Genomic DNA, 24,526 nt, shown 5'->3' on the forward strand with positions numbered 1-24,526 from the left:
TTATGAAGTGCCCCTCGAGTAATAAAACAAAGGCTATAAACCATTAATTTATTGTCCTAATAAGAGCCAAGGGCCCTTATACAATGGTCTCATCTTCAAAGATGTAAAGAAAGTGGAGCATGTTTAAAACTTTTAACAGTTTCTCGCTCTTACTTTTATTATCTTTTCTCTACTGGACTATTTGGGATTAATGAAATAATCACTCCTTCATCCAATGATTTTATTTAATGTTACGTTAATCTTGCAATTCTTGGTACTGTCAGAGTGAATCCTTCCAAGGCCGTATATTTTAGAGAGACACGCAGCGGAATCTAGGCCATGCCTTACACGAGAAGATATAAGGAATGAAAATTACATTAAAGGATGATGATGAAGAAAATAATTATTGTAATTGTTTTTTAATTAATTAATTTATGGTTTTGGCCACGCCACTTGGCATGTGGGATCTTAGTTCCCTGACCAGGGATCGAACCTGTGCCCCCTGCAATGGTAGCGCCAGGGAAGTCCTGTCATTGTTTCTGTTAGTGAATAAGCACAAACAGGAAACGTATATTTCATTGAATGTGGAGTCTGCCCTTTGTTACTTCCTTCAGAGTCTCTCTTCCTTTCTCTCTCACGCACACAAGGAGTAAGAATCATATCAGGTGGGTAGTTGAGGTCAAGTTAAAGTTCTAATTGCGTTTCTTACTTCCTGTCTGTACCATCTTGAGCGAGTCACCGGCAGCCTTCCCGTGTCTGACCCCCCATTCGTACAGCCTTAGAGGAAACGTGAAGTCCCTCTCAGGTTATCATCGAAATTTCTCCTTCCACGCTGTCCTGCAACAGGTGTCACACAGGACACTCTGCTTGTCTGCAAAGCTCCTCTCACCCCAAAGTTCTAGAAAAGTCTGGAACGACAGGGCAACCTATCCCTGTGAAAGCCTTGCTAAGTGGGGGTCAGCCATCCCCCAGCCCAGCTCCCCCTGGGCCCTACGAGTGCTCGGGGCTGCACGGCACCCCTGGCACCCATGAACAGGCTCTAACAGATTTGTTTCTCTCTTCGTCACCCTCCAGATGGCTTTAAAATGAATATAGCATTCAAATAACTACACAGAAGAAAGCATCCTCTAACCAGTTGATTCATATAAAATGTGTGAAAATCAGATGATACCATTTATTTTTCCACTTAGAATTAGTTTCAAAAGTTTTCCCTTTATATAAATGACATAACATGGCAAAACACGCATGTTTCACGTGAGCCAAAGTGCCTGCCGGTCGCTGGTCTATGGCTGGGGGAAATCAGGGCAGGAAGTGTTTGATTAAATGTACACAGTCCGGAGGGATTATTTTTAAAGTTACCTTTTAAAGTGGGACTGAATTAAAAATGTATATATTCAAATAAATGAAATACCTGACTAATTTAAAAAACACCAAATAGTAGAAGGTTAAAAACTAGCAGCATAATTTCACTTGTTTTCAAACTGTGTAGATTTTTTTTTTCACCACAAACGAAGTATGCCACAGACTCTTGGTTTCATAAAGAAAAATACCTCTGGTGAGACAGAATACGGTTCTGGAAGACAGTCATGTAGAGTCCACTCGAATCATTTCAAGAACCTTCTATTTCTTTTTGAGCAACTTAAATTCTGCCTTGAAATAAGGATAAAGCTCTGATTCGTCCAGCATATTTTTAAAATATGTCATTTCATCAACATGAACAAGAAACCATCACCAAACAGGATGCTTTTCCAGCCATCACTGCCTCATGATTTTTCTCCACTTTTCGTTAAATTAAAACCCCCTTCTGTTAAAACAGTGATGCTGAGTATGTAAAGGGAGTAATGGCCTGAGTGAGTCCGCCCAAACTTGTGGGGACCAGTTCGAATCCTGTGAAGATGCCTTTGAGAAGAAAGGGCCGGTGGCGTAAATTATGCAATAGGTTAATTATTATTTGGAAACAAAACTGCTTTAGGGAAAGCACTGTCAGTGTGACTTACCGTTTTTTTCATAAAAGCTTAAAATAATTAAGTTGACCCTACACAATATTCCACTTAAATTGTACTTAGGGAGTGGCTACAAATTTTAAGTCATTTGTAATTACAGGAGTAATGCATAGATACATGTACCTTCTAAACACAGATACAAGCTAAAAATTCCATTTGATTCTCATTCCAAAACCATTCCCCAGATATTAGCACTGTTAGGTTTTTGTGAATTGTTCCAGGTTTTAAAAATTCGTATATGTCTGTGTATACTCGTATCTAAACTATAAGCGTAGGTTTGGTGGCTTCTTATTGACACAGACTCACTTATTGGCCCTGCAAATCTGCACAGAGTGTCTACCTGCACCTTTCCGTCACCTGTGCTGGAGACACAGCAGCAAACCGGGCAGCCGCGGCCTCCAAGGATGCACTTCCTCGCTGGTGGAGGACAGACAGGCAGCAACTTGGTCGAAGGTGGGCAACCTCAGGAGTGAGAACAAGCAGAGGACACGGAGGTGGGGGCTTGGTCGCGAGCAAAGCTGGCAACTTGCACGCTTCAGCAGGGCTGTTCTCCACCTGCCTTTGCCCAAGGGGTGAACACGAGGCGAGCGTCCCCTAGACTCGCATCTGGCCTGAGAATCGTCACCACACCTGCTGTTTCCTCCGGATGCCCGGAGCATCTAGGTCTCCGCTCTCACACTAGAGCTGACATTAAACACTGGACAGAGTCAAACACTTCTTCCCTTGAGTCCAATTCCTTCTTTTCTCCCTTTCTCCTTCTCCCCCTTTTCTTTGCAAAATGCAGTCAGGACCTAGCCTCCAAAAGCCCTGGCTGCTGAAGGGTCAGTGGGCTGACGGTTGCATAAGAAACATTCCGATCAGAATCACCAGCAACGGGAAGCAGCCAGCTTGTTTTACCTCCATCTACTGGGCGAATCAGAAACAGAAAAAAGACACGAACTACAGGAAGCAATCTGCTCCGACTCATAAACGAACCTACCAGTGTCTCCGATCGAAGCTCAGGCCGGGACGCATAATCCATGCCTTTCAAGTTCTGTAGTCTGAGGAAAGGGACCTTCGGTAGCTACATTAAAAGAGACAGATCGAGGCGAGTGCAGTGGAAAGAACACAGCACAGAAGACCCGGGTCTGGTCCCAGCAAAGGGGCCTCCCCACCGAAACGAAATATTCGCCACACCTTGTATTTTGATCAGTACGCCTCGCTCTAAGACGACCTCCTCATGTCTGAAATGAGGTTATTCCTGTTCACCGCCTACCTTCCTTCTTCTGCATGGAATTGCTATAGGGCTTAACTCAAATAAGGCAAACAAAACAAACCCTATCAATAGTTGTAGCAAATTCCAAGGATGAGAGGAAGCGTTACTTATGAAATATCAGGATTTCCAGGGCCTCACGTACCGACTCCAAACCCACGGCTACATAAACAATAAACAGCACACGTGGATTGGTAAACAAACGCACAACACTGAAGGGAAGACGTCTCTCCTCGTCTGGAACAGAAGCAAATCCCGGTGTTCAGCACCACTGATGGAATTGCTGTAACGTGCAAAAGAACAGGAACAATGGGGCTAGAATGCCGCTACAAATGATGCGGAGGCTTTCCTGCACAGGCTCTGATCAATGTCTGGGAGGAAGGAAGCAATCTCACAAGATCCCCAAGACCCATCAGAGCCACAGTTAAAGGATCATATTTTTAGCTAAGAGAATTGAATTCCTAGCTAATTCACACAGAGAATCTGTGAATCTGTGAATCTCTACGCAGATTCACACAGCAAAGGATGACTCCGATCCCTTTATGTTCTAGCATCGCTTCTAAAAACCTTGGAGAAAAATAGCTATTAATCTCACGCTAACCACTCAGCCAAAGGATGAACACGGGCGGCTTCACAGGAAGTGTACGTTGGACTCAGCAATTTCAGATCAGGCTGCCCATACAAGAGCCACCCGCTACGACCTGCTGTTGTTTCCAACAGCACCTATTTAATCCTCATCTTCATGAACCAACCAGAAGATAGCGGCAACAACTCTGCCTGTAACTATAACTGCGTTTCGAACAAATGCTTTGTTTCTGAAACTGAGGGGTCTGCCTTTCTAGGTCAGAAATAAATAAGTTTTTAAAAAACTTCATTTGCTGTTTGACTAGCACAAGAGTGAAACATGAATAAGCTTTATTTCTGTGAAGTCAGTGATTTGCCTTATAGCATCAAGTATATGAAAGGTTACATCTTGGAGGAGCTGGAGAAAGCTGTCTTTCCTAACTATTCAATAGGGAACGTATACGCAAACATGATCAGCAAATGAATACCTTTCTTTTTTTTCTCCGTCTTGTATTTTTGGCCTCCTTTGGGGAGATAAAGAGTGAGGGAAAATACACTAGTGTAATGAAATGGGAACTGTTCTGCATTTTGATGCACTTTTTCAAAGTCCCAATGTATGTGGGATTCAGTGTCATACCATCCCCAGCTGCACTGTCAAGTGTCCTAGCACACGTGGGCGGAGGGACAGCTGCCAGGCTGCACTGGCTTGCTCCCCAGCCCCCTGCCGCCTCACGTCTGACCTCACACTCTACACAGGTGTCTCGGAGGAACGACGGCTGGTCAGGTGTTATGGTCCCTGCCGGTCACTCTCACAGTGGAAGAATTCTTCCAGATTCCCTCACTTTGTCTCGACAAGTCAACCTTCTTTCTCAACATTAATAAAGTAAATTATTCTTATCTGTGTTTTTTTAAGGAACAAAATGCAACGAGAAAATCTTCGTGTTCTATATTCAGGAAACACTAGTGTTCAGGTACTGGCTTAAAAGTTCTGACAATGAGTCAGTTGAAATAACTTCACCGCCTACAGTCTTGTGGAACAATTCTGCATGTGAGCCCACATCTTATGCCACTGACTGGAGCGGGGCTAGCTGACATCACTCTGTGTTAGCAAGTCCTCCTTCCTCCTTTTTTTATCCAATCTTTTGGCACAAGTGTGCATTCATGCCTACTACCGACTGTGTGAGCGTCCTCCTTCAGACCGCTATTTGAAGCTCAACTCCATTATTAGGTAAAAAAAGGAAAGAACGGGGGACAGGATAATAAAGAAAGAGGTTGGGTGGCACAGACGATGAAAACGTTACTCATCGATGCTAAAATGCGAGGTTCTTAGTTCTTCGTCGTAGACGGATAAGGGTGTTAGTGTCAATCCAGGATTCAATACCTGTCTTACCCACACGGGGCCACTTTCAGACACGTCAGCAATTCTGAACCTTATCTTCATGTCATTTCTGCACTGAAGTACTCTTTTCTGGCCTCATCAACTATCATGCATTTTCACTTGAAGATGCTCTAATCTCCCTCTCATTTTTTAAAAATGAGATTTATGTCTGCTCTCCAGTAATGGTTATGTTTTGCCAAAGCTATTGGCCACCAAGCTCTTTGCCACCAATGCACTTTCAGATGTTTTTTTATCTAGGAACCTGCAATAATTCCTGGTGTGGTGGACTCTATTCTATTTCCTGTTATTGCTCTAACATTACCCTTCTCAGTTTTTTTACTTTTCAAATTCCTCTTTCTCTTCCTAACCCTAGTCACGGTGGCATTCTGAGTCGCTTCAGGGATTAAACAAAATCCAAACTGTGCCCTTGTGTTTGTGGGGAGCATCTCCCTGCTCTTCTGTCTCCTGTTCCTTCCTCCTTCTGGGAGCCTGGCTATCCCTCCAGCAGATCCCTGAGCTCTTCCAATCCCCCCCGTTTTGGTTCCTCCGACTACTGCTCCCTTTCAGACACTCCAGAAAGCTCTGGTACCAGCACTGGGGTCTGGGATGTGGGCAAACTTAGTGGGGCTTCCGGACTTCTCCCCGCACTGTAAACAGGCTCCGAGCCTCCTGCATCCTGTGTTTGCTGCTGAAACTGGTGAATCAGAAGGACTGATACGTTCCAGGGACTACACTTAGCATCTCTCTTTGCCAAACACATCACAGCAATTTGTTTTTGCCAGTGAGACTGGGGCAGCTCCCCGTGGGGGCTCGGCCCCACTACTGGAAACCCCAACTGCTCTGGTAGGAGCTTGTAGATCACTCACCTGCCAGCCTGGTAACGGGCACTGCTGCAGAGCCAGCCGGCATCTCTCCTCGGCTGGCAGCATCCTCTTGTCGTCCGGGAGGGTCTCGGCCAAGGGCTTATACCTGCAAAAAGCAGTGGGGACAGGAAAGCCATGACTGAATTGGTCATCAAAGGATTATCTTCAACAGGGTTGCCTTTGTTACCCTGTTTCTTAAACTTTTCCCATTCTTACTTTATCCGACATGCCCCCAAATCTCCATCCATTGTGCATTTCACATTGGACCACTAGGAAACAGCCCTTATCCTTTACAAGGAAAATGATTTTAAAAGGAACCAAATATATCTCTCAGTCCTGTAATGTATCTTTAATATTATCAGGAGTGATGCAAACCATTTATCAAATGAAACTTCGAAGAGGAAGAATATGAATCTATTAGTTCTCATTTAAATTTGTAGAATACTCTTAAAATACACCTTTTAAGGTATTCCAACATTCTTTGTTAGTGTTTGAGAGTGAATCTAGAGGTAGTTAGTATCTATAATAAAGGGACACCAAAACACCCAAAAGTTTTATTTAAGTGAGAGGTAGAGAAGCTTCCTCCCCATTGAGTAGATACTGAGTATTTTAAAAGAAGGACATTTTATTTTTGGAAAGTTCCTCAGAATAATTAAATTTCACTCTTTGGCTGAAATTCATGACTATATAAAGTTTTCCTATGGGTTTCTAAAAAAAATGCCTTTCAAAATTATATGACCCATTAAAAAAATCTATGTGAAATTTTCATTTGCACTTATGGCATTTAGCCTGCCTGACATGTAAGCCAAACCACATTAGGAGGAGGAGGAGCAGGGGGAAGAGCAGGAGGGGGAGGGGGAGGAAGAGGGGGAGGGGGAGGAAGGGGGAGGGGAGGGGGAGGAATAGGGGAGGGGAGGAAGAGGGGGAGGGGAGGAAGGGGGAGGGGGAGGAAGAGGGGGAAGGAGAGAGACAGGAGAAATGAGAAAAAAATCTAACTGCATCTGGTGTGTTTATGATCCTCACGTTGGGCTGCCCTGGGAACTCAAAGGTGATAATTAAATCACCTAAGTTTTCTGTTATTTTCTGTAAAATATCTCAGCTTTTCATCTAAAGTTTGTTGCAGCAAATTTGGCATCTTCTCAAATGAGTCCTTTGTTTCCTGAGGACATCTAAGGAAGGCGGCGTGTCGCCTACACACCCGGTTCACCACCCCCATCCAGCCGAGCACTGAGAGGGCTGGACGTGTCCCACTGGCGGCCACCGCACTTCTTTATCTCTGCAAGTGAGGTAGAGAAGCGAGGCTGGAGGGGGAAGCGCAGCAGGAACTGTGGGTCTGGGGTATAACATGAATCCTGAGAAAATACACCTGTGTGACTTTTTCAGTAGCAGACTTTCATTCCCCTCTAAAATCCTTTTAGCATATTGTCACCGAAAACTTACCGTATTATTTGTCCTGGATTGAGAATTGTCATGATATTGCTAGCCGTGAGTCAGACAAAATAAATACGGCTGCATCAGCAACACCCTCCCTTCTTACACATAGATTTTCGCTCATGTATCAACTCAGGGTACAGGAGGGGGTAAAAATAGCAAGCAACAGAGACTGAACAGGAATTGTAGTGCTAGAGGCACGGCTCTGAAGAATCTTGCTCATCATTTTGATCACACTGAATGGTCTCAAATGATCTATAGATGACGGAAGTATTCAGTGATTTTTTTTTTTTTTTTTGATAAGAGGCAAGAATATGATTTTCTACTCTGCAGTGTGCGGAAGGCTGGGAACCGGGAGGAGAGTGTACGGGGGCAGTGGAGGGACCACCTGAAGGTGATGGGCATCCCCAAAAGATGCTGGTACATGACATCGGAGCATCAGTGGGCAAACAGGGATTATGTGTTATAATGTTTAAGTGGTTCAAAGGTGATAACTGACATAACCGTGCAATGCATGTGAACAGGAGAGAAACTGGATTGGGGATCTAAAGCAAGATTCAGGTTCCAGCTTTGCAGCAAACTTGCTGTGAGGCCCTTGGCAAAGCACTGAGCAGGTAATCTTCCCCTCTCTCAGTACCGCACATGTGTGCGACCCAAATTCTATGTTCTGTTGTAATCATTAATTTAATTTTTATCTGTCCTCAAAGTATGCGAGCTTCCCCAGGGCTCGGGGTCATCTCTGCACATCCCATGGTGTCTGCTCGACTGCCTATGTGTGTAGAAAGTATGCATAAATGAAGAAATTGGGCTGGGAGAGTGGAGGATGGGGAATGACACTTCTCGAGCGCCGAATGAATGCAGGGGACTTTTCATTAGTCGCTTCGCACACTCCTCCAAGATGCAGGGGGCATGGATGATAATCTCCTTTTGATGGTGAGAAGTTGACGGTCACAGAAATTAAGTCACTTGCCCAAGTTCACACAGATGATGTTGAATTGTGTCTCCCCAAAAGAAGCGTGACCTGACTTGGGAATAGGGTCTTCGAAGATGTAATGCAGTTAAGAGGAGGTCTGTAGGGTGGGCCTTAATCCCACAGGACTGGTGTCCTTATAAGAAGAGAAAATGTCAGGTAAACACAGAGACACAGGGAGCACGCCATGTGACGATGGAGGTGGGGAGGGAGGTGATGCAGCTGTAAGGACTGCGGGGCCACCACCCGAAGCCCAGAGAGGCAAGGAAGGAGTCCACCCAGAGTCTCAGGGGGTCAGGGCCCAGGCGATGCCCTGATTTTGGACTTGTGGCCTCCAGAACTGTGAGAAGTACACCTGCGTTGTTCACAGCACCCCGGTTTGTGGTGCTTTGTGAGGGCAGCCCTAGGGACCTGACACAGATGGTGGAAGGGACTGGGATTGAACCTGGGGCAGCCTGACTCCGGAGGCAATGTCTCCACCACCATCACTCCGGCTGAGGCGGGAAGGAAGCAGCCCCGGCCCCAGATAGTTCCAGAGTGAAAGAGACGAGCTTGAGCATCAAAGTCCCAAACGCACAGTAACCATCAGCCTACGGGACATGCAGAGATAAGAGCTCTTGGTTCTCTGACCTTTGGGTGACTGAGCTTTTCTTTAGCAGTAAACTAAACTCATCATGACATACAGACTCATTCAAACACTCAGGAAAATCAGCGCGTTTCCACCACTTACCCAGAGTCACACAATGCAATGAAATCACTCAAATTATCTTCTCGTTCTTTTATAATTGTCTCATTCTGGAACTTTGCTAATTATCACCAAGAAGTGAATTGACATAATTCAAGTATCTGAATACAGTATTAACAAGTCAGAACAAAAAACCTTAACACTTGGTGCCTTTTTTTCTCATTTTATATTGTTCTTTTGACACCTAAAATGGTATAATTCTGACATTTCAACCGAAAAGACAAAAACGTCATCTTAGACAGGGTGAGGTACTCTATTTTAGTGTAATTAAAAACATCTTGTCTTTTGGAATGTGAGTGTCATCTCTGGGTGGTGTCACGGGCCCATCACTGCACTGAAGCATGATCTCATAGAAACTTCAATGTCAGACCAAATGGAAATAACCAGCCCGAGCCTGGAGCTGCACATGGTCCTGAGAGTGCTGGTGTGACTGGAGAAGGGACTTCTTTGCTCTCGTTCCCCACACCCTCCTGGCCTCTGTTGCCCAAGAGGTGGTCACCTCCATCCACTGAAGATTCCCTATCCTCAGGCTGACACCTGCCCTGCATCCCAGATAAACCAGCCGACTCTGAGAAGTCAATGCTAACTCTCCCAGCTGACTCACTCTTGTCTCATCCTGGCTTGGCATGAGGGGCATGACTGGCACCTAGTTCCACGTCCAGAATCTGGGTCGTGTGGCTCATTCACTCGGGCTCATTCAATCAATCAACCAATATTGACTGAGCACAAAATAGATACTGGGAATGCAGCAGGAAACAAAACAGATCCTTATACCCCTTACATCCCATGATGGAGAGAGAGATAATAGAAATGTAAATGAGGATGGATGTCAGATATGACAAGAGAGATGGAGAAAAATAGAGCAGGGAAGGTTTCAGGGTGAGCAGATACCTGCTGGTGAGGAAGGAGGCATGGCTCTCTCTGGGGAACAGGGATCCAAATTGAGGGCATGGGGTCTGGAAGCCTGGGGTGGGATGGTACCTGCTTAGGGAATCAAGGAAGCAGGCATGGCTGGAGCAGAAAAGAGGGAGGAAAGATGGAGGAGATGGACCCACAGAGGTATCCACACAGGGTGGGGACGAAGACCCCACCGGTGATGCCAAGGACTTTGGCTTTGACTCTGAGAGTCCCGGGGAGCAAGGCTTTGAGCAGACGAGTCACATCACTTGACATTTAAAGAATCGTCACAGCTGTGAGGCTGAGAGCAGGCAGAGGGAACAAGTGGGGGGCTGGGGAGACCCTCTGTACGCTCTTCCCACAGCCCAGGATGGAAGCAACAGGAATGGTAGGAATTGGTTGAACTCTGTCCATATGTGAGGCAGATCCAATAGGATTTCCCAGTGCACTGATGTGGATGCGAAGGGAAGAGAGTATGACGTCATTTCTTGACCTAGGAGACTGAGGATGACGTTGACATTTACTGAGATGGAGTAGTCTGGGAAGAGTAGTTATTTCCCTGGGCCAATGCTGCATAAACCGAAGGAAACGGTCAGTGCAACTCAGGAGAACCAGAAACGGGGAGTGGAGGTGAAACTCCCAAAGGAGGTATAGACCAATGTCACCAACACCCCCGAACCAGACCTAGTGCCTCCCTGGTTGTCAATTCCTCAGCCGGGGTCAGTCTCTTCTCTGTCACGACCTTCTGTCTGACCGAACAGGACCGTACTTACCGTGTGGGAAACTGGTCCTCTTTCCATTACGGTTCTGAATACTCAGGGTTCTCTGTTACTCGGGGTAACACAGTTGAAACCTATAACTGTGTTAGACGCTCCATTTGCCTCACTTCTCTTGGGAACGTGTCTCTGACGACTTCCATCCTCCCCTTCCTGCCAGTCTACACCCTAAGTTGCCAGTATATAAGTGTGGGGTTTCCCAGCAAGTTCCATCATGGTTACTGAAAAATTCTATAACACACACACTCGTCATTAAGTGCTCTTTCTACATCAAGGATTCATGAAACCTCTCCTCAATGCACTCACAGAATCACGAATATGATGACAATAGAAGAATAACAGACATGACCACACCTTACAAAATTATAAGTGAAAGAACCACATTACTGGTCCTTTTCATTTTGGGGTCTCTGTATTCTAAGATGGGTAGATTGAAGTTGAAGTAGCAGAGAAAAAGCTAACAGTTAAGAAATGTAAAGTACAATAGAACCTAAGGAAAGTGATGAAGTAAATATTACTCTTTTCAAAAGTGGTTGTTCCTTCTAGTTTCAAGGAGAACCTTGACATTCTATCCCTCATGGTCCCAGAGACAAAAGAAAAAAAGGGCTTATGCAGTGACCGTAGATGTCTGGTTAAACATTGTAGTGACTCTTAGTTGACTATCATGAAATTGTAGAATCATTGCCTTAGAAAGATGCAAGGGATATATATTAAGCTAGTGCTTTAAAAAAAAAAACTTAGATGCAATTTCTCTGAAATTGTTTCTGTTTGCTGAATATGGACTTCATCTCTTCATTCTCAAAGAAAATTGTGTCGTGACAGTTTCAATCCCGAAACCACTTAAACAAGAAAACCAAGAAATAAGAAATTGAAATAAGAAAACCAAGACCTGATGACATTTCTCTTATTAGGGACATATTTTATTACATATTTTAATTCTCTTATTAGGGACATATTTTAATTACTTATTTAATTACTTATTTAATTACTTATAATTAAATTACTTATTTAATTACTTATTTATAACAACAAAAGAATGCTTGAGGATTCCCGTTAACCTCCTTCTACCTGAGACAGGCCTGGATAATCCACAGAAAGAGGAAGATGGAGCATGGAGGAGGCAACTCTCCGTCGGAGGAAACACGGAGAGGGACAGCAGGTGAAGGCAGGTGCAGGAGGGGGGGAGGGGCAAGTGGGGCTGGGACTGTGTGATTTCAGAGCAGCCCGGGGAAGACAGGGTGTGAGATGGGGTCCACAGCACTAACCCTCGTGGAGAGGTGCGAGCATGTCAGCACTGACAAGGGGGCTGCTGGATTTGTGATTGAGGACTTGAGGCAACGTCCAGAAGAAACCAGAATCCTACAGCATCGAGACATTAGCAGATGGTGGAGAAGCCCGAGGACCGGGCTCTCGTGGTTCATGGCATAAATAAAGAAAAGGTCATCAGCTTGAGCATGAAATAGAATCAAGCAAAGTTTTGGGGTGTTTTGCTTTTCAGCGGCAAGGAAGAATGTTCAGACAGCATGGGCAACACTTGTAGAAATCTACGAGTCCTACATTCTATCCATGCTAATTTTTGTGTATTTCTGTTTTCCTCCAGGTTATCTCGCTCATTAAGGTTTAGTTCTGATAGGATGAGGACACAGTTTCTTCCCTAACCATTCCCTTGAAATTTTCCCACAGGGCCCTGGGTGGTTTGTCTACCTGGCGTGTGGCACGAACGTAGCCGTCTGGCTACGGTTAAACGGGGATGCATTTTACCCCGTCCACAAACTTGCCTGGATTGTCATTGTACTGTTCATATTCCTGCCCTCACGGTAAACACAGTGCAGGTGCAGAAGGGTGATTTTCTAGCTATTTGGGGCCAATTTCCAGCATTCAGGATGCTGAGGGGTGGGCTGAGCATAACAGCTGCCTAGCAACGGGACTGACATACGTCACGAAGATGGCGAGAAGTATGAAGAAGCAGGAGTACAAGTGGGCTTGAGAGAGAAATAGAATCTATTTCAACGTGGAGGTTGGGGGGAGGACAGGAAGGAGAAATGAGACACACAGAGAGAGGATTTGCACAAGCGCTTTTCAACTAAAGAGGATCACTTTCCTTTCCTTTTCAAGAAAAGGATGCGAAAGCAAAAAGTCCAAAATCCTCTAGCTCACACAAAAATCCATTGTGTTAAGTGTTACCCATTCTTTGTCTTCTTCCGTGAGTCTTAAGGTTTAGAAATCCCAGCTAGGGCTGTCGGTTGGTCTGGGTGTTAGCCCCCGGAGCTGACGGTCCTGTGATGGGCAGGCTCTGCTCCACCCGCCACGCCCATCTCCTCCGCGGCAGAGCAAAACCTGAGCTGCTCAGAGGACCACGTGGAGTCTTCATCACAGGCACCTGCCCGTCTTCCCTCAGCTTCCCACAGGTCCTCTGCATCAAGCCTATCAAGCCGCTTCTGCCCCCCCCCCCAACATTTCTCTGCACCTGCTGTGCCCTCGTCAGCCTGACACAGTTTCCAGTGGGTTCACCTACATCCCCTCCTCAGTAGGCACCCCCTTTTCCTGTATATTTACAGGAAGACCTGGAAGGGGACGTTCGCTGTCTTTTGCCATGGCCTTGGGGTCTCCTGGAGTGTTCAGAACTGGAATTTGGTCTTGAGTTTCCTTTTGCATCTGTTGGGACTACCGTTAAGCCCCTCAGGATCTACATGTGACTCTATTAAGGGGAAAAGTCTTTCCATCGTTACTCTGACAATTCCAGACCTACTGCTCACGCCACTGTGCAAGACTCAGTTCTCTTCTCTTTCCAAATGATGGTAACTAGGCTGCTGTCATCTTTAGAAAATGGTTACACCATTCAAAGGCACTGTGGCTCTTCACATTCCCATGGGTTTCCTGGTTCAAGAGCCCCCTAGGAGCAGAGTCCTTGGGAAGAGTTGCCGGCGGTGGGGGCTGGGGGAAAGGTGGGCGGTAGTGGTGGAAGAGCTGCCCCATTGATGTCACCCCAGAGCTGCACGCCCACATGACAGTTCTGTCCGAGGCTGGGTGACTAGCTTGGCGAGGGTCATCCCTAACTTCTACATGCAATTCTCTGGAGTTCAGAATGGGTCAGGGGAGAAGCAAGGTGGGGAGAGAGAGATGGAAGGAAGGGAGAAACACCAGGGAAGAGTTATCCAGTGCCTAAAGATTCCAGGTATGAGGATGGATCAGTCCGTATCATCACTGAATTCTCACAGCAACCGCAGAACGACATTTACAGAGATTACATGATAACTGCAAAAAGTTACAGCAAAGCTAGGTTCTTAGTCTAGGGTATAGAATTCTGAGTCTAACATGGCTCCTACTAAATGTGTACGAGAGATGGGACAAACACAGATACTTGCCCCTTTTGTTCTTGAGCCTGAAAGGATGAAGGTAACCGTCATACAGATTAATGTATAAATGAGGACTATTAATAAAACAGGAAATGTAAAGAGCAGGACCCCATGCTACTGCCTTGAATTCCAAGCCTCCTATGGCAAGATGATATTCCCCTTCTCTGTCTCCTTCTCCTCCTCCCTCATTATGCTGGGTGTGTGTGTGTGTGTGTGTGTGTGTGTGTGTGTGTTGCTTTTGTTACTGTGATTTTGATGCCATTATTATGCTATTATTTACTGTCATCACAGCCACATTTATTAGGTGTTTATCTGTTACGACTCTAAAACACAGCATCCAAAATTCAAACTCAGTGCCTGGCTTTTACATCACTGCTGGTGGAGATGCAGATGCAAGAGAAAGGAGATAATACAGAAGAGTGAGGGGGGGCTTCCCTGGTGGCGCAGTGGTTGAGAGTCGCCTGCCGATGCAGGGGACACGGGTTCGTGCCCCGGTCCGGGAAGATCCCACATGCCGCAGAGCGGCTGGGCCCGTGAGCCATGGCCGCTGAGCCTGCGCGTCCGGAGCCTGTGCTCCGCAACGGGAGAGGCCACAGCAGTGAGAGGCCCGTGTACCGCAAAAACAAAAACAAGAGTGAGGGGAATCCTGGACCCTACTTCCTGGGCCAGCTGAGAGGCTCTGGAGAAGCCCTTTTAGCCTTCATCTGAAAACCCCCGGGATGATTTTGTGTGAGCTCTACCGAAGGTGTGCTGTTTCCCTCGGCTATGACCGCTAACGTGCCAACCGGCTGCAGCCTGGGAGCTGCCGGCACGGTGAAGGCGGTGGGTGCCGAGGACCACACAACCAAAACGAATCCACTCACGCCATATGGTCCCTTCCTCGGAAGCATCTCACTCCGGAGCCCGCGGCCAAGCAGACTGTCCGGGGATGCGGCCTTAATTGTGTGGCATTCATTCAGGCACTTCATGTAATTAAGCCGGAGGCTCTCATCCCAGACAATATGGGAGTTGAATAATAAAAAAGAATGCGAAATTCTGCCTTGGCTTCTGGGATTAGCCAGTACCACTCTGCAGATAAAAAATGGATTCAGAGCATCTGCCTAGAATTTACGTGACAATGCTCTCAAGTTCTCTTACTTCAAGCCCGTCCCACCATTTCATTTTAATTGTACAACGGAAGAACGTTCGAATTATTCAGTAAATGTATGGAAGTGAAACACTCAATTAAAAGTGTCCTGGTGTGAAATATACACAGAGTTCCATTTCCTGAGCAGCCTTTGCAGCAGGTAACCTGTTTCTTGGCCAGGGTTGTACTTGCTTCTAATCGGGCCGGAGGATAGTTTTCCACACAGGAATCCCATCCCTGCATGTACGGCACTGCAGGGCCATCTACTGTGGGGACATTTCAAGGCTGGGCCCTCTCGGGGGACTGAATCTGCGATGGAGCTGAGCTAAGGGTTGCAGGAGAAGGACCCAATGCTGCTGTTTTCAGATCCCGTTACACATGCCCAAAAGGATGCTAAGCGCAGTCGGTGAGGACGTTGAAGCTGACGTGCTCCATCCTTCCCCCTCCACACTTTGCAGAATTTACTGGCTGAGCCATAGCCTGTATTCTTCAGGTACCAGAACAGCTTGTTTCCTTAAACTGAAAAGAACAGCTGTTCATTTGTTGTTTAAGCCTAAATGAGAGCCCTCTCTAAGCTTTGTGGTTTCAGTAACATTATCCTGTTCCTAAAGCAATCTGCTCCCTAACCAAATACCCACTGAGGTTAGTCTGACCTCCTATCTTTGAGTAGGAACAGGAAACCAAGGCAGGTTGATTTATTTGTTGGAAAAATTTGTTGTTCCAGTGTTTTCTCTCCCTACTAAACACAGAAGACACTTCTTCTCCAGGTAAATGGCTAAAAAATTTTATGAAGACTGGTGGCTAATGCCAGTTATTTTATGACTTCAATACATTTATGTCGATTTCAGATATTGAAATGAGTTACTTACAACCACAGGAACCTGCTGTTCTGAATATCACTGTTATTATAATTGGTTAGCAGATCATGAAGAAGAATGAAATTATTATGAGCTCTGAGGGAACAGCCTGGCACTGAAACTAGATCTCCCGATTTGCACAGTGATGAAATTTTCTTTTGAATGTCTACTTCTGAAAATGTGTGACAAGAGCTGAATGAAGAGTTGGGGTTCAGTATCTGAACCCAATAATGTTTGTTAATTTTGGAAAGTATTCATTATTTTAAAAAATGCTTTATGGAGGTGTGTCCATATTTAAGCATTCAAGTGGATGAGTTTGGAAATAACTGTACCTCTGTGAAACCATCACCACTATCAATGCCATAAACATAACTATCACCTCCAGAAGTTTCCTTCTGCCTTCTTCATTTTTAGTTATTTACTTATTTATCTGTGATAAGAACACTTACATAAGATTTACCCTCTTAGCAAATTCTTAAGATAACAATGCAGTACTGATAACTATAGACACAATGCTGTACAGTGGACCTCTAGGACTTACTCATCTTGCAGAACTGAAACTTTGTACTCTTTGACCCTCACCTCCTTGTCTTCCCCTCCCCCCCACCCCCTGGAAACCACCCTTCCACTCCCTGTTGCTATGATTTTGACTGTTTTAGAGCCACATATAAGTGAGATCATACAGTATTTGTCTTTTTGTGTCTGGCTTATTTCACTTAGCAGCATGTCCTCCAGGTTCATCCACGTTCGCACAAAAGGCAGAGCTTCCTTCATTTTTAAGGCTGAATAATATATTCCATTGTATGTGAATACCACACAAAAAGCATTAATTTAAAATACCGTCATCCGATACTTCCATTTTCCCAAAGAGGAAATGCAGATGGGCAACAGGCACGTGAAAAGATGCTCAACATTGCTAATCAACAGGGAAATGCAAATCAGAACCACAACAAGGTATCACCTCACATCTGCCAGAATCGCTAGCAGCAAAAAGTCTACAAATAACAAACGTTGGTGAGGATGCAGAGAAAAGGGAACCCTCGTGCACTGTTGGTGGGAATGTAAATTGGTGCAGCCACTATGGAGAACAGTATGGAGGGTCCTCAGAAAACTAAAAACAGAACTACCATATGACCCAGCAGTTCCACTCCTGGGTATATATATCCAATAAACACAAAACCATTAATCTGAAAAGATACATGCACCCCAACGTCCAGACAAGCACTATTTACAATTGCAAAGACATGGAAACAACCCTAGTGTCCACCGATAGATGCATGGAGAAAGAAGATGTGGTACATACACACAATGGAATATTACTAAGTCACAAGAAAGAATGAAATTTTGCCAGTTGCAGTAACATGGATGGATTTGGAAAGCACTGTGCTGAGTAAAATGTTAGACGGAGGAAGACAAGTACCATATGATATCACTTACATGTGGAATCTAAAAAATGCAACAAACTACTGAATATAACAAAAAGGAAGCAAATTCACAGATATAGAGCACAAACCCTTACCAGTGGGGGGGAAGGGGCAATGCAGGCATGGGGAAAGGGGAGGTACAAACTATTGGGTATAAGATAGGCTCAAGGATGTATTGTACAGCACAGGGAATATTGCCAATATTTTGTAATAACTGCAAATGGAAAGTAAACTTTAAAAATTATATGAAAATTAAAAAAAGAAAAAGGGAAACTGAAAAAAAAGACAAAATTGACATTTGTATTGTGGTGAGTCATGGAAAATTAGCAGCAGTAAATTCTAATGTCAGTTAACTGAGTTGTCATCTTCAGCCAAGAAATGCAAGGAATGAACATTTTTAAGAACATAGGATCAAAAGGAAAAATTTAATATCTACTTTTTTTTCTCTTTTAATGAGACACTTTAAATACAGGTAATGTTACTCTTGAATGATATAACAAATAGTGAAGGGTAACTAACATTTTTCAATTAGAACCCAGTACACCCATATTTTGAGGGGAAATAAAATGTGCACATAATTGTCATATTAAATATCGATTACTTATTATTACTATTTGAAAATATTGGCTGGATAAGTCCAAATGATGTAAGATGCGCGCTATTTGAGATATCTTGGGAATTTAAGTATATCACTCACCATTAGGTACTGATGCCTCTAATGAAAGTTTTCATTCAGAGAAGGCATGATTAAAGTTAGTATTGACTAGAACCCTAGAGGAATTAATAACATGCAAAATGCTCTGTCTCTTCATGTCCAGTAACATATATACACCTTTGGCATTGCACACACTTAAAAGCTCTGGTTCTAATCATCTCTAGCTTTTCTATCACTTCTCTTGATAATTACCATTAAGATTAACGTGTGTACGACACTTTGCTGGATACTGGGAAGAATGGTGAACAAGATATGGTCTTGCCTTTGCATGTCCTCTCAAAAGAATTCTGGGCATTGTCCAGTGGACCCTTGGGGATTACCGAATTCTATAGAGGTATAATCTTTGATTGCCTTAAACTCAGCTGTTTTGCAGCTCTGCTGTGATAGAACTTAAACTACAGAAACTGATGACGTGCAGAGAGTTTCTGTCCAAAGCAACACAAAGGACGTTCGTCATGGCGGGGTAAATAAATTTCGCCCCTAGAGAATATAATCTCTGTAAATAAATTCTTCACTTGTAAATCAGATCTGGTTGTAGCACCTTATTAGTCTCCTCTTTACCTAAGGAACTGAATAAAATCTTTGAGAGATGTTCATAACACATTTGTATGACAGTCATGATTTTCCCCTTTTGAAAGTTGTGTTTTACCACAATGTGATGTGGTAACTGAGAATTTGCAAGGGGTGGGTTAGCATTGGAACAATAATCAAATCCGATTCTATTCTTCATCCCAATATACTCTCCAACCTCTGCAATCCGCTTTCCACTTTTGTGCCCATCATTTTATCGAAACCTCATATGTCAAGATAGCTAACAAATTCTCTACTGTCAAATCCAATGGCTGCATTTCAGGGCTTTTTTCTCCTGCGACCCTTTCTGTTCTCATATAACTTGGCCTTTCTGTGGCATGGCATATGAAACCACTGGCTCCTTCCTCCTTGAAATAGTCTCCTTGCCATTCTTCGAGGCTGCCCCTAAGCTGTCCCACAACTTCTCAGCCTCCTTTATACACTTCATCCCCTCCATCCTTCTCATCAATACATGTGCTTTTCAGCACGTGCTTCTTGCCCCTCCTGGAATTTCTCCCTGACCTGTCTCAAAACCCGCAAGGCTGTAAGGATCCCTTATAAACTGATGTTAAAATTGCGTGTATGTGAGACACAGTAACCACTTTCCTGAACTTCACACCAATGCGCCCCCTTGCCTCCTGGACAGCCAGTGTGGATCTCCCACGCACACCCCAAGTTCCACACTCCCTCCTAATATTCCTATGTGGGATCTACCGTCTTTCCACCTTCTCACCTGGAAACCTGGACGTCTCTAAAGACAGGTCCATCAACGTGTATTGATCATTTCACATCCTAAACATCTCTAAAGTTTCTGTCCTCTTCCTCTCAATTAAGTTCTCGCCGTAAAGCCTCAGCTACTTATGTCTCAATTCCTGGAATCGATAGTCTCCTAACTGCGCCTGCTTTGCCCGTCTTTCCAAGTCCTCACACCGTTTTTCTCAGCATTTTTCGGGGACTCCCCACCTTCAGCATGCGGTCCTAGTTTTTTTTACAGGCTTTGTGTTTCCCTAGTTAAACATCTCCCGGACGTCAGGATCACGCACTCCTGCCGCGCTGAATTTTACTGAACTCACAATTCACCCTTATTGTTGCGCTTCTGCACCTGCTTGTGTGGACAACTGTTCTTTGACTTCTTTTCTGGTTAATCCTAGGTGGTCTTCAAGCCTGGGGTCAATGACATCTACTCCAGGAGACCTTGTGAACCCTCTCCCTGGAAACCTACCTGCCTGGACTAGACACTGCATACATCCTCTTCTATCGCATCACTCCCTTTGTCATCCTCGAGCTCCCTAGCTTCCGAGGCAAAGGAGAATATTCTATGCATTCCATATGTTTATCCCTAAAGTACTGCACAGTATTTATTATGTTGAAGACATTCCACAAGCTACTGCTGGCTGAGTGACTAAAGGAAGGATAGGAAGAAAGGCAATGAGAGGAGGTGGGAGAAAATAAAATTTTAATGGTTATTTAAATATTATTTTATATAGTAAGATAATTAAATCTATAATATTTATACATAAGCATATGCATGTATAAAGTAAATGCACTTAAATAATATTTAATATTATTTTAATAATAACTCAGGGATATTGTTTTGCTGGTGACCATCCCCTTATGTAAATATATAAAAACCAATGATTGTACCATCACATCGCATGTTAGACATCAAGTGAAAGCACAATTTCATAGTCACTTATTTCTTATTTGTATTTGTAACATATATTAAGGGGAATTGGCCATTTTTGTCTAGCTGGCACCTGGTCACCATCTCCGAGGTGGAATTCACTGTCCACCTTTGCACGGACTCACTTCATAGCAGCAAAGAGGTGCTGGTTACTTCAGCAGCATCGGACCCAAGCTGGGGGAGCAGATGTGGTCATGAGGAGAAATCAGCAAAGATCTTTTCTTCTCCAGGCCACTGTGTCCTGCACAAGTGCTACCTAGCAGCACACTTTTTCTCTTATTCATTGGATCGTTTAAAACACTTTTCAAGTCCCCATTGTTCTTCAGATGTGTCTTCTTCTACACCTTCTGACTGGGTGGTATTAAAAGAAGCCCATGGCTGATTTATTTAAAACCATTTTTAAACTATCCCCAAACCATCTAAAAACAGGACTGCTGAGTGGATCAATTTCAGTGAAAATGACAAAATGGATTAACTTTAAACCCGTGTTGATATGTAATACATAATACATGTGTTGCTCTAGAAAGCTGTGGAGTGCACACGTGACCCTAGATCTATGTTACGAAAGGAGAAAGAGACGCAAGCTCCGACTTCAGTTGCATCCCCAGACACTTCACCTCTTTCAAAACTGTTGCCAGTACCCGGTGTGATGCTGGTGCCCGTGAAAACCCTCTCCCGCTGTCACAATTGCCACCTGCCAAGTGCGATGTCTGTACACGCTAGGAGTTAATTTATAAGGAGCCTGCCCTTATACAACGTTTAAGCAAAGTGTCTTGCTCACCTACACTCGTCTTGGGAAGGTTTCAGGCCACATTTAGTGCTGCCTCTCCTTACAGTGTTCCTCGGAGGCCATGGAGCTCTTGACCTTCCATCTCTTCTTGTCTGGCCTCTTCTCATTCTATCTTTCAAAAATCCTGGACTCTCAGCCACAACTCAATGTACACACTCTTTCCTCTGCCCGCCACCCTCTGTGCATCTCTCTCTCACACAGAGATACAGCAGACAACCTGTGCTCCTTGTCTGGTTCTCTCTGCTGCAGAAATTCCTTTGGTTGCAGTTCCCACAGGCTTCATATTCTCATGGCTTTGCTGACGCTGCACCCTCTGGTTTTCTTCAACCCTGACCACAATCTGGTGACATTCCAATATACCTCTTCTGCCAGAATTTTCTCATATTCAACAGGTTATTAGCTTTCTTTACCTTAGCACATCAAGGTACCTGAACCTACTGTGTCCAAAGCCAAACTCACTTCTTCCCTCTGATACCTGCTTGTCCCTCTGTGATTATCTCAGTGAAGGACACCTAACTGTGACCCAAGGCACCGGGCCGAGCACCCAAGCCAGACCTACAGACGTCATCCCTGATGCCCATGCTTGAAGCCTCGTGTTTCTAATCACTAAGTGGTGCTATTTCCACATCCAAAATATGTTTCTTTCCCCACATCTGTCTTTTCAGTTCCCTCAAATTCCTACTGTTTCAACTTTAGCTAAGGTCATGTTCACTAAAACCTAGCTACTAGAAGCAGTTCTTTTTTAAAAAAAATTTATCGAAGTGTGGTTGATTTACACGGTTGTGTTAATTTCCGCAGTACGGCACAGTGACTCAGTTATACACGTACATATGTCCTTTTTCATATTCTTTTCATACTCTTATGGTTTATCCCAGGATATTGAATATAGTTCTCTGTGCTCTACAGTAGGACCTTGATGCTTATCCATAGAGGCAGTTCTTAACCCGAAGTGGTTTTGTCCTCCAGGGCACATGTGGCAATGTCTGGAGACATGTTTTTATGTCATGAGCGGGGAGGCGAGAGCTCCTGGAATCTGGTGTGTAGGGTCCAGGGATGCTGCTAATATCCTACAATGTACAGGCCAGCCCACCATGACAAACAATTATCTTGCCCCAAAACAATGATCTGGTCCAGTGTCAGGTGAAGAAAGTGTGCTGGAGAAGTCTAGCTCAGGGAGGGACCAGCTAACTTTTTCTGTAAAGAGTCAGACAGGAAATATTTTAGGCTCAATCTTGCCTTTGTAATGTGAAAGGAGCCACAGGTAGCACGTAAACAAATGGGGTACCGGGTGCCAATAACACTTTAATAAACAGGCTGCCAACTGGATGTGGCCCGTGGGCCATCGTTTGCCAACCCCTGATCTAGCTTGAAGGGGAATGAAACCACCGTATCACATGGTTTTAAACATTTAGCGCCTATTAGCTACAGGATAAATTCCAAGTTTGTACCTAAAATACACAGTTCTTGCCTTCCTCTCAGCTGTCATTTTCCCTAATGTACTTAGGCTACTGCAATGAGAATGTCTTCCCCAGACGCCCTCTGATGCTTCTTCCCTCCTTCCCTTTGTTCACATCATATCCTCAGGTCTTACTCTAAGTCTGGGATTTCCTCCGTCACCTCTGGCAGTGAGCTTGTTTCTCATCATCGCTCAAGAGTCCTATTGGAATTCCTTCTGGTGGGATAACGGGCTTTACTTATAGGCTCTGACAGCACCGCAGTACCATCTCCTGCGTCTCTTCCCCCAACTTGCCTGGGAAGAACATCAGATCTGGGCAAGACTCACGCATCTTTCTATCCTTAACACTTAGCAGGGCCTCAGGTCATTTGTAGGAACTCAATATTAACTCTAATGGAAAACTGTTTTAGAGATGTGTTTTAGCATTCAAGCTTGTAGGTCTTTAGAGAAGTCCTGGGTAAGATTTAAGGCCAGAAATAAAATAACCTTCAGGGGGAAATGAAGTACAGGCGTCATGTAACACTGCACTTTGTCAGGTTTCACGTGTGACTGCTACGTTTCTTAATTTTAAGTACGTCAATGAATGATGTATCTGCAGCTTCATGTGAAGACTTTATTTTTTTAAGTAAATGAATGTATAACATGAAAATCCTGAGGAAAGAATGTACAATACTCATTTATTTATATATATATAAAATAAAAACTTATATATATATATATATATATATATATATATATATATACCTTTCAAGGCCTGTCTTGATTAGGTTTTTTGTTTGTTTCTTTGAAACAGATCAATTATTGTTAGTATTCTATATATTATATATTATACTATATATGCTACATATGTATGTTTATATATTCCCAGACCACTGAAATGGAATGGCAATAGTACACAGCAAAGGCCAGAGGCATTTGCTTAAGTCTTAACTTTTTGAGTTTTACTCTTTTTTTTTTTGCGGTACGCAGGCCTCTCACTGTTGTGGCCTCTCCCGTCGCGGAGCACAGGCTCCGGACGCGCAGGCTCAGCGGCCATGGCTCACGGGCCCAGCCGCTCCACGGCATGTGGGATCTTCCCGGACCGGGGCACGAACACGCGTCCCCCGCATCGGCAGGCGGACCCCCAACCACTGCGTCACCAGGGAAGCCCTGAGTCTTACTCTTGATCTGATAAATGCTTATAGCAATATTTTCAGGTAATGGCTGTAAAGATTTCTGAGATAACATATGAGAAATGTAAGTGAAAGGTATCTACCCTTGTTACTTACTAATTTTTGAAATACCTTAAGATCTTTTTATGTCTCAGGGTTTCCCCAGGTTAAAGCACTGGTAGATCATCAATGAGAGAATGGGAAATTTCCTGCTAACTCTCAAAATTCTACTGTGGGCAAAGCAGGTGGAACTTTTTTCTTGAGTCAAAATCATTTTATTTTTTGGCACAGGGTGTCGGGTAGAATGTTCCTAAGTCTATTCAGGGCCGTGCACATAAATATGCAATTCTAGCCATTTTGGTCATAGAAACTTCCAACCCATGAATTCTCTAAGAATAAGAAAAAAGTCATCAGCTTCCTGGACAATTTGTAACATGCTTAATTTTAGCTTAATTAGAATCCCAGGCACATTCAAGCAAATATAGTATTCACCTCCACTTCCTATCCAAACTCTTGTCTAGAATCATCATTTTATAAAA

General features: G+C 44.2%; 1 protein-coding gene across 2 annotated transcripts in view; it reads right to left on the bottom strand.

The window, feature by feature from the left end:
- MYO16 (myosin XVI) overlaps positions 1-24,526 on the bottom strand; it is a 531,143-nt gene that overhangs the window by 83,818 nt on the left and 422,799 nt on the right. For both annotated transcript variants that reach the window (XM_029210034.1, XM_029210033.1), the window contains exon 28: positions 6,043-6,145. In XM_029210034.1, the coding sequence (XP_029065867.1) occupies positions 6,043-6,145 (103 nt within the window). The remainder of the gene's footprint in view (positions 1-6,042; positions 6,146-24,526) is intronic.

Source organism: Monodon monoceros, unplaced genomic scaffold (assembly GCF_005190385.1).
Source record: "Monodon monoceros isolate NGI ecotype Baffin Bay Population unplaced genomic scaffold, NGI_Narwhal_1 Super_Scaffold_8, whole genome shotgun sequence".
In the NCBI taxonomy this organism is placed as follows: domain Eukaryota; kingdom Metazoa; phylum Chordata; class Mammalia; order Artiodactyla; family Monodontidae; genus Monodon; species Monodon monoceros.